Source organism: Argiope bruennichi, chromosome 6 (assembly GCF_947563725.1).
Source record: "Argiope bruennichi chromosome 6, qqArgBrue1.1, whole genome shotgun sequence".
Classification (NCBI taxonomy): Eukaryota; Metazoa; Arthropoda; class Arachnida; order Araneae; family Araneidae; genus Argiope; species Argiope bruennichi.
In genome coordinates, this window is record NC_079156.1 from 76,419,488 (window position 1) to 76,431,407 (window position 11,920).

The following is an 11,920-nucleotide window of genomic DNA, read 5'->3' on the forward strand; positions in this document are numbered from 1 at the left end:
ATAAACAGCTGATAAAGATTTAAAGCTTTAAAATTATAATGACTGAGGTATTTTAAAATGTCTTTGTGAAAACGTGGGTAGAAAGTCGATAGTTGTAGATTATGTCCAATATAAACATTAATACCATTGCATTCAGCGGTATATCTGACTCGTCCATTGAGAAACAGAATTTTATATTTAAATATATTAATAAAACAAAACAATTAATCAATGTTTCTTTATATTAATAAATAGACTGAATTCACTAAAAATTTCATATAAGATATTACAGGATATTAGGAGGTTAAATAAAATCATATACATCTAAGGTTTGAGCTCGTATAGAGCATGTTTTGAAGGGAAAAGTGACATTTATTTCTTTTACTTTCTTGTATTCCCAGTATAGAAAAAGTATAGCAATCATTAAAAAAATTCGTACTCGAGATTTTGACGAATCTCCACGTTTTAGACCTCCCTTGAGTTCCAAAAACACATTTTTGGAATATATCCGCTAGTGTGTCTTTCTGTCTGTTTGCAACAAAGATAACTCAAAAATGATTTGAGCTAGATCGTTGTAATTTGGCATGCGATCTTTCCACCAAATTTGTAGATTTATGTCAAATTTAGAGCAAATATGTTTGGAGGAAGTCCGGCGGCTCTTCCAATATAATTTAACAAGATAATTACAAAACGAAGAGAGCTAGATAAACGAAATTCAATGTACAGATTTAACATCCATAGGATAGAGACCAGTCAAATTTTGAACCAAATCCAACTACGAGTTGTCGGTCTGTCCTTTCAGAAATAAGTAAACGCAATCATTCAAAAACGAACTGAAAGATATTAAATTTGGTGCGAGATTTTGCGATTACAAGTGTCATTCGGTGTCAATATTTTGTTTCAATCTGTTGAGAAAAACGTGTCTAATACAAATTAGGTTTTTGGATATTATTAACGAATGTCTGGGATTACTCACCAAATAACTTGCCAAGAATGGCACGATAGATTCAGTAAAAATGTTAAATTCAGGCAACTATTTAATTCTTAATTATTGAACGCCAATACCTGGTAAGGCGTTCTATGACATTAGAAGTTTATCAGAGAGTATGCGAGAAAATTTTGGGAAGACTACTCCTTTGGGTTTTAAACACGATGATATTCATAAGCTATATCCTATCGATAAATAGTTAAAATCATTCCAAACGCTCTTTAAGGCTAGACCGTAAACATTAAGAGCTGGAAACTTGTTAATTTAGGCATATAATTACTTTTGTGTTTACATGCTCATTAAGAAAGTGGTTTTATGAAATTTTGATATTCTTCATCAAAACACTGAGGCATATCATTGTACAAAACCAAATTTCAAATCCAGATCGAATGATATCTTACTATTTTCTCGTACACTCTCCAATAACCTCGTCATGCCAGACAACGGCTTGCAAGACATTGACTTACAATAGTTGCAAAATATTAACTTTTGAAGTGAATTTCGAATTTTTACTGCATCTCATCATTGGCGAGGTATTTGGCGATTCATCCTGGATATGTATTAATACTATGAAAAATCAAACTTGTATTTTAGGCACGTTTTTCTCGATCGCTGGAAACAAAAAATTTAGCAAAAAACTGTATTTGTAGCCACAAAATTCCATACCAAATTTGGTATATTTAAATCATTGTGTTTTTAAATTATCGCGTTTACATGTTACAGAAAGTACAGTGTTGGATAAGGCTCAAAATTTGACAGGTTTCTACACTATAGATGATAAATCTGTGTACTAAATTTTATTTATCTAGCTTTCTTCATTTTGTACTTATCGTGTTAATTTATATTCGAACAGACAGACAGATGTATTTCCTCTGATCAAATTTTATTTAAAATTTGATAGAAATCTGAAAATTTGGTGTAAAGACTATATACCAAATTTCATCCATCTAGCTCAAAGCGTTTTTGAATTATCTTGATCACAGACACTTTCTAAACATATATTTTTGGAACCCAAGGAGGTCTAAACCGTAGACATTCGACAAAATATCGAATTCGAATTTTCGGGCGATTATTATACTTTCTCTATACTACGTATACGAAAAAGTAAATTAAGCTTTTCAGTGGCACCAATTTTATTTTCGTAAAATTATTTTTCTCCAATAAATTATAAAAAATATTTTAACAATCTTTTACAATGATATATATATATATATTTTTTTTAGGAACCTGATATATATTCACGTGCATGGCAACGATACAGAATCTATTTATTTTTTTTTGTGTGCATGTTACATGTCTTATATAATTAAGAATAAGTATTAAAAATGAAAAAGGAAAAATAGAAAGGAAACAAACTTGAAATATTATCATATCTTGATCTTGGAATCTCTTATTTTATTTCACTTTTCCCTTCTGTAGTGAAATAAAAGCAATTCCATTTAAGAAAATCCAAAACCTATATAATTTTAATATCAAATAATTCCAGCACGAAATGCAACACATTAAATTTTAAATATTCAAGATTTCAAAGTAAGTTATAAAGCATTTCTAAAGACGGAACTCTAAAACAGAAAATAAAAATTAGTTGTTAAATCATTTTAGTACACTCCTCTTGTGATGTGTCATTCAAAGTAGTAAGCATCTCCCTCGAGACGCCAGAGAATCATACTAAAGTACGAATTTCATTTACAGCATAACAAAATTTTCTAACACCAGAAATTTCCATTCCGTTACTGAAACACATGAAATTTCCGATATTTTAAAGCCATTTCTCTGAAAATCAACACAATCGAACTGTTTGTATTTAAATATAATATGAATAAAGTTGACGTCCATAACAAGCCGTGCGGTGTGTCATGAAGATGATTACAGAAATGCATTCTTCCGCCTTTCTTCATGGAAAAACACTTTCGTAACTGTATTTGTAACTATTGCAAAACTCGTTTTTCAGATGAAAGAAATTTCCAGTTTAAAAAATGAAATTAAACAACGAGAAGAAACTTGCTTTGGAAGTGAACACAAAGTTAGAAATTTCCAAACAATAACAGTGTTAACTTGAACAATAGATATGCAGCAACAGAATTTTAAATAAGGGAAAAAAGGAGAAAAAAAATAGAAAATTGAAATTTGCTATCGCAGATTTCAAATTATCATGTGAGAACATTATTGGCTTTTAAGTCATTGTTTGTCTTACTTAACTTAATTAATTTAAGTCATCAACCAGTTTAAAACAGTTTGAAACAATCATGCGACTATCAGATTATTCATTCGTCGATATTTAGAAAAACGATGTTTGTTTTTTTTGTTTTTTTGTCCTTATTTTAAAATCGATCGAACTTGAAAACTTTTTCAGGACAGATTTTTTTTTTTTTCTTTTTCCCCTTCCGAATATTAGGTTTAAACTGGTTTGGAATAATCACTTGACTATTGTATTGCACAATAGTTAATTTTTAGAAAAGCGATGTTTTTTCCCCCGTCTCAAAAATCTCTCAAGCTCCAAAATTTTTTTTGCCAGCAAGAAAAATTGAAAATCACAGTTAAAAAAAAATATATTATTATTATCATATATATATATATATATATATATATATATATATATATATATATATATATATATATATATATATATATATATATATATATATATATTACACCTTTCGATATTTTATGTTGATCCCCGTTTTCTTTGTGATTCTTCGGACGATAACTTCTTACGACCTCGCCATTTATTGGCCAGATAAGAGAATCGGGTACTCGGCCAACATTCGCGCCAGGTTATAATTTTTTTGGCGATAAGGCGCCAAATGTAATAAACTCCATTATTATTTTTCTAATAACCCTAAACGCGAAAAATTGATGCATCAAAAGCCATAAATCGCCAATTTTCTACCCGTGTATTTTGTGGCTTCAAAAATCTCAAACCAAAACAACATGTTCACACATAATTTAAGAAAAAAAGAAAGCTGAATCTTATAAAAACAACAAACTAAATGGGAAGTAAAATTTTTTCGACAGGAAAATTCTTTCGAATCTAAAACGTTTTGAACTTTAAAAATGCATTACATTTTTATTAAGAGATATAAAAGGATTGGGGAAAGAGGAGAAAAAAGAAAATCCGCTAGTTGTTTTACATTAACTGTCAGAGGCCATTATAATTCTAACTAACGCTATCTATGCCTCAATAACAATGCTGGCTTACATTTCCATTCACAGACTAGACGACTCAAACTGCGAAGTAGCAAAAACAATTTTTTTTTTTTTATTAGGTGATTTCAAACGATCGCCTGGGGCGCCTCCATAATGGGGCGCTAGTCCATCAAACAGAACTGACATCTGTCCCCACAATTAATAATGAATTGCAACACAAGCCAAAAAATGAATGAAAAAAATTGAACCAACATAATTTAAGCATGAGCTAGACATGTTACATGGACTATTTTATCACAAGTATTTAGTACAATACATTGGCATCAGTAATATGCGTGTTCAGTCAATATAAATATTAGTAACATCCAACCTAATATCCATGCACGGTTCGCGACGACGCCAAAATATTAATTAAAATTTCATAGTCGTTAACGAATATTCACCCTTCATTCACTTTAGAAAAATTAGAAAATTTATGCAATTGACAGCGTAATTCATTAACCTGGAAATTTCAATTAATGAAATTACCGAGAAAATATTAATTTGGTCATTCTTTACTGATTAATTGTTTTACTCTTTCAGAAATTAATGAAAAGCCAAAAAATAATTCATTTATTTTATGAGAAAGTGAACGATCAATTAATGCAATTAAAATTCAAAAGCACAGAAACATTCAATACAGATTATAAATTATGTTAACATAATTAAAATCTATTACAAAAAAACAACTTTATTTAATTTGATGGAAACTTTTTTCTATTTTTTTTATCATTATCATTAAAATAAATTATTTTAGCATGTTTATAGTCTGCCATATTATTTATAAATTACGATACGGAAAAAATTTAATAGAGCAAATCTTTAAGCCTAGAGCTACAAAATTTCTCAGTAGTTATTTCTTGAGAAATATTTATTCAGTGGGAAAGGAGTTTTTCAAAATTCTTATTTAATTAATTTTATTATTAATTAAAATTTCAATGAAATTCAAATGCTTTCCCTCAAAAACTTCGGAACACATTATAGCATACAAACCAATTTCACAACATTTTAAAAAGTTAACTTTTTAGCGATATCAATTTTTTTTTCTTACATAAAAATAATTTAAAGTACAATTTATAATAGTTTTCATTGTATTAATGACTACGTCGTTACACGTGCGTGTTGAGCTGATATGCATGATATTATCACAACTATATATTTAAGAATAAATTTTTAGAATAAAATAAAATTAATTAATGAAGCCTAAAACATTATTATGTTATGATATTTCGCAATAGATTTCCTTTAAAATTTTTTATATCCATGAAATTAAAAAATAAATTTCAATGTAATACTGAATTTCAAAACAATCAGTATTCTCAATCTGAGTGAGTAATTGTAAAGAATATTAAAATAAATAAATAAACATTGAATAAATAATTTTTCCAATTCTTTTATTTTTCTTTCAGCCACAAAACGCAGACGATACTTGATGGCATTCTAAACTCAATAAAGTGCGCATTTGCGGTTACAGCTAAAGAATATTTATAAAATGCATTATGTATTGTGTTTTTATACTAAGAACAAAGAATTTAATTTTCCACTCAAAATGAAAATGATGTATTTAAATCTTTTCACGAATCCATTCAGAATAAAATATCAAATTGAATAGTGAATAAAAATGGAAAAAAGAAAAACTGGATAGTGAATGAATAACGTTTCTGTAGATACTTGAAGAACAAAGGAAACAGCGAAGCAGTGCCAAGAACGAACGCACATACAGGTTGGAAATTAATTCAAAACGGGCAACTCGAGAAAGGCAGGAAAATCGAACTACATCTCGTGACAATGCATCGCATGAATATTCGAATTACTTCAACCGAGCAAAATGTTGATTAATGGCTGTATAAAATGATGATTTGCGTTTCCTGGCCGGCCCATTTCCCACGCGATGTGTTAGATAATTAATGCAAATTTACATCGAAGCTAAATAAATCAAATACAAGATAAAATGAAAAAACTCAACAATCTATGATACAACTTACAAATGAGACTACTTCAGAAAATTTGTTACTTAAAAGCTGATACTATGCTTTGATAAAATGATGTGAGAATAGAATTCTATTGTTAGAATCCCAATCAATCATATTCAATTGTGGACTAAACTGTTGAATGTGAAAAAGGTAGTCAAACCATGCATGCTATATTATCGCACGTATACATTTATTAATTTAATAGCCGCCTTATGCGACTGACTCGAATAGACTTACTTATAGTTGTAAAATTTTTCAATTAAAATTTTACGTAGAATCATACAAAGAATTTTTAAATTTAAAATTTGTAAGAATTTAAATAAATGAGGCACATATCGTTTTAAAAACTTTAAACTATTCGGTTCATTGTGCAATGCAAAGTGAGCTATAATTTGAAACATGGAAGTGTTTTAAACTTTAATTAATACAAAAACTTTCTTGATGAACTTAAACAAATTAAAAATATAGAGTCAAGAAATAAAATTGTTCAACTTCGAAGTTTTATGTATAATACAGAATATTTTTCATATTTGTAACATAATCCAGAGGATTCTTAATAAAAATTTCGTTGATTCAACAACAACAAAAAATTAATGTGCTGAGAGAAGAAAACAATTTTCAAGCAGTAAGAAAAATATATTGTCAATGTATCCAATTTTATTAAAAGTGTAATTGCGTTCAAAAAATTCATGCACTTTAAAAACATATCATAATTGCTTATTTAGGAAGTTAAACCATAATTAAAAGAAAAACCAAATTTCAAACATTTTATTAAAAGGATTCTTGAAACAGAAAGTAGCGACAATGAAAACGATTTGAGTTTCCCATCACCAATGAAACATTTTGTAGTAAAATAGGCTCAAAATATTTTTAAAGAATTGATTAAAAGTGGGGGGGGGGATTACATGGCAAAGAAATTGTTATCATTGAAAATGTAACTTTTTTTTTAATTTTGAGGTGGGGTGAAAATCCATTATTGCAATTATTATTAATTAATAAGCTTACAAATAAAATAATTTACAAATATAAGATTTATATTTGTAAACATAAATATAAATCTTATATTTAAGTTTACAAATTAAAAAATATGTATAAAAATATACAAAAAAATATATAAGTATATAAAAAAATTACATAAAATCCACTTGCATTTAAAATGACCTACGAACTCTCAATTTATTAGCAAAACATTTTCAAAATACACATATAATTAGTCAATGAAAAAAAAAACACTTTCAAGATGTTACCACACCGACTATCTAAAAACTATCCCATTTGATAAAAGCTCGACTTCGAATGATATGGTTTAGTTTTTCTCTTAGAAACAGTAATGCTAGGGCGTAGCGAACGGCGCACAAGAGGGTTAATGACGCCCTAGGGAAAAAGCCTTCAGAAAGGCTGCAATGACAAAATGTTTTTATCATTATTTATTATTATTTCACTTTCTCTTAGGTAAATATGATGAAAAAGGGAAAAAAGTATGTCTGGAACCATAAAGCTAACTACAGCAATGTTTACATCAGAAAAGAGTAAAATTTCCAGGGACCAACACCTGTTTAACCAGTAGTCTTTAGAGGGAATATATTAATACAAAAGTTAGGCATTTGAGAAAAACATATCAAAAACACTTTAAAATAGTTAAGTATATATATTTTTTAATTGTAATACGTTAGTAAAAAAGAATTGCAGGTTAGTACGGATATCAACAAATTTTTTTTCCATCCCACACTCCCCTGATGATGACGAAATAATCAATTAAAAGGGGGGGGGTAGATGAGGAGAATGAGAAAGTTATTTGGAAGGACGTAGATGAAGAATTACAAACTTCGTAAAACTTCCTAAGCAATGTTTATTTCCGCGCATGAATATGTAAAACTTATTTCTATATATGTAATGAAATCTTTGAAACGTCGACGACTATCTTGTCAAAAAAAAAACATATTTTTTTTTTTTCATCTTGACTAATGAAGTTTCATGAATGTTCATTTTCCTTCCAAAATGTATTAAAACCAGCATAATAAAAACTGTCTCCCCAAAACTGTCTTGCATACCCTCTAATAAACTTGTCATGCCAGAGAACGCTTTGCATGGCATTTGTGTACAATTGTTACGAAATATTAATTTTTGGGATGAATTTAGCATTTTTACTACTAAATCTATCGTGTCAGCTTTGGCCATTTTATTTGGTGATTAATCAATGGCATGCCGTTCGTTAATAGTATGCCCATTCGTGCTTTAGATACGTTTTTTCTCAAACGATTTAAAAGAAGATTTGACACAAACTTGCACTTGTAGTCAAATATTCCCATACCAAATTTGATACATTTAAGTCATTTTGTTTTTGAATTATTGTGTTAACATGTTAATAGAAGGCAGACCGACAGACAATCAACCCGTAGTTGGATTTGGTTCAAATTTTCACAGGTACACAAATCTTATCTATTTGGCTCTCTTCGTTTTGTAGTTATCGTGTTAGCTTATATTCGAACAGTCGGAGAGACAAACTTTCTCTCAACAGATTTTATTCAAAATTTGATAGAAATCTGCAAATTTGGTGTAAGGACCGTATACCAAATTTCAATCATTTAACTCAAAGCGTTTTATAGTTATTTTTGTCACAAACAGACGAACATTTTCCAAAAATGTGTTTTTCAAACTCAGGAAAGTCTAAAACATGGGGAATCGTCAAAATCCCGAATTCGAATTTTTTGACGATTACTATATTTTCTCTATACTCCATTTACGAGAAAGTAAAAATGGCTTTGTTAAGCTTTATATGTAAATTTTAACTTTTGTTAAGCTTTATATTTTTAAAGCAAGAAAAATTGAAAAAATTAACGAAAGATTAAAAAAAAAAAAAAAAAAAGCAAGAAGACATTCGAAATTATAATCAATCACACTTAGTGTATGTGTTTATAATTTTAAATAAACTGTATAATTTTCCATTTTATTGATTTTAATGTTGCTCCTACATAAAAGAGCATGACTAACGGATTTAATATGCAGTAGAATTTATAGATGATATCATGAAACACAAACAGCTCAGGTCTAGAAACATGCATCCAATTACCCGAAAAAATTCCCCATATTCCAGGCGTAGTCTTGGTGTTGTCAGTTAACAGAGATAATAGTGTTTTTATTTAAACCATGCAGTTATGATTCATTTTACATGGATTCTTATCTTCTCTGACGGCTACACACAATTAGACAGTCTATTCCAGTTCGTTGAATGCGTTAACCAAGTACGCTAAAGACAAACAGCACACGTACGTGCAACTTTTATAGCCACCTGTGTAAACATTTCCGCAAAGAAGTTATGCCAGAATACTTTCACTACGTAGTTTGGAGCCAATTGGCTCTGGCTTAGTGAGGTTATAAAAACATGATCGACTAAAAGATTTAACAGAAAGGAAAATAATCGATATTTTGGAAAATTTAACCAATATAAACAATAAAGACTTGAGGTATTTTTCAGGATCATGCAGTGCCTCCTTTTTAATAATTGCCAATTTATTTACACATTTCAATCCATTTTAATTTAATCAACCTACTAATGATTTTCTTCAGGCTCATTTTAACTTTTTCGTGTATGAAATATAGAGGAAAAATTATAATATTCTAAAAAATTAGAACTCGAGATAATAACGAATCTCCACTTTCCGACCATCCCAAGTCCGATTTTCATACATTTTTGGCATTACGTCTGTTTGTCTTCTTCTGAACAGGATAAACTAAAAGCGATTAGAGCGAGATGGCTGAAATTAGGTACATGGAATTACGACTTAAGTTGTAAGTTTCTATCACATTCTGAAGGAAATCCAGTCGCAGAAAGTGTGTCCGCCTGTTCAAGTGCGAGCGAATCCGATAATTACAAAACCGCAAACAGCTATGTAGTTAAAATTTGGTACACAGATTTAGCATCTAAAAAATGGTTACTTATCAAAGTAAATCCGTCAAATGGTTGCCCGTCCGTACGTCTGCACTTTCACATGCATATAAACGCAATTATTTAAATAAAAATACCGAATATTTCTATTATGATTAAGCATAGTAACTATTACTTGTGGATCTCACGATAGGTTCAGTACAAATATGCTCGATTCACGCCAAAAATCTATATATTTTTAATATTTTTAATGCGGCCTTACTTAAAATCCATAATTCCAAGGAGGTGACATTTATTGGAGAATATGCGAAAACGTTTTAGGAAAACCACTATCGCCATTAAAAAGCTACAAGTAAAGCTAAGGTTTATGTTTGTGAAAATATGTTTTTATCTATTTATTTTTAATGGGTATGTTGTAAAAAATATAAACAAAATTATTAGTTAATAATTAGCTTACTAGTAAAGAGAAGCAATTAATTATTATGATAAATTGTAAAGAAATAATATAATTAAAACAAAAATTTTTAAATAATTATTTAACAGATAATCAGTGTGTAAAATAAAACATAATAAATATATAGACGGGTGAAAACATCAAGGTTTCCAAAATTATAATATATAGTTTAATAAGGGGGGGTAGAAAAATTCGAACATTATGAAATCAATTAAAAGTACGGGGAAGTTTAAAAATTTTTGGCTTCTTTGAAATGGTTGGCGATTAATGATTATCTTTATTTATCATAAATAATTTAGAAATAGTTTTTAAGTTGAACTAAAAATAATACAAGTAAAAGCTAAACAGTTCACATTTTAAATAATTCAAAGAAAGAATAACAGTTTGAATACCAGTAATTATCAACGAGCGAATATCGAATGGACTAACATGTCCGAAATTATATCCGAATGAGGTGAAAACAACAACAACAACAAAAAAAAAACTATATAAATCTAAAAAAATTAATAACAAAAAGTAGACAGCGATTACACTATTGAAGCAACAGTTCATTAAAGTGTAACATAGATTAGTTAATATCTAATCCAGTTTCGAAACAATCCAATAAAATATATATTTAAAATATTTATTCTTAAAAGTGTCAAAACTTGGGAAGGGTTAAAGAAGGTATTATTAAAGCAGGAAATTAAACTTTCATTTATGATAGATTAATAGACTCATATTCATATTAAAATCAATTACCAAAAACAAATTTATTAAAATAAGGACCGATATTTTTTTAAATTATTTTTATTATATATAAATTGACATAACAGTGGTATGACTTGGAATTTAGAAAAAAAGAATTACGATCATGGAATTTTCATTAAATATCGAAATAATTACTTCTTTTGGCACAATTATTATAGCAAATTTAAGATCTATATAGGTCAGGGCCATCAAAATTGAAGAAACATCTTATTTAAAATACGTTACCCAAAATATGAAGTTGATGAGGAGGACCACATATTTAATGCACGCAAGACATCCTTTCACAGCCATGATGGATCACTACGTTATCTCCGAGGTATCAAAACAATAGCACGTGTGCACAGAAAACACAAACCTTAACCAACGATGTCGCCGGAACCAATAAAGACGCGGGCAAAGGGAGCTGAATTCGTCCCGAGCATCTAGGAAGCGCGGGTGTAGCAGATTACCTTGAACCGCCATTGGTTGGCAATGAAGAAAAGTTACCGCCTACACCATCGATCGCGCTGCCATCTATGTTTTCAAATTTCAACGATAAAACGTCTAGAAATCGGAAGAACAAACTGTAAATAATATCAAATGAATGGAATAGCCTTTCTATGCGTAGTATAAAATAATGCTTATACGCAATGCAGAGATTTTAAGATAAATAGTTTCATTTGAGGTATTTCTGCTTTTGACGATTTTTTAACAAAATAAAAAAA

General features: G+C 29.1%; 1 protein-coding gene across 1 annotated transcript in view; it reads right to left on the bottom strand.

Annotated features, from left to right (window-relative positions):
- The window catches only part of LOC129972203 (CD9 antigen-like), a 93,702-nt gene extending 82,067 nt beyond the window's left edge, over positions 1 to 11,635 (bottom strand). The window contains exon 1 of the mRNA XM_056086238.1: positions 11,442 to 11,635. Coding sequence (XP_055942213.1) covers positions 11,442 to 11,507 — 66 coding nt within the window. The 5' untranslated portion in view covers positions 11,508 to 11,635. The remainder of the gene's footprint in view (positions 1 to 11,441) is intronic.
- Positions 11,636 to 11,920: the final 285 nt, after the last annotated feature.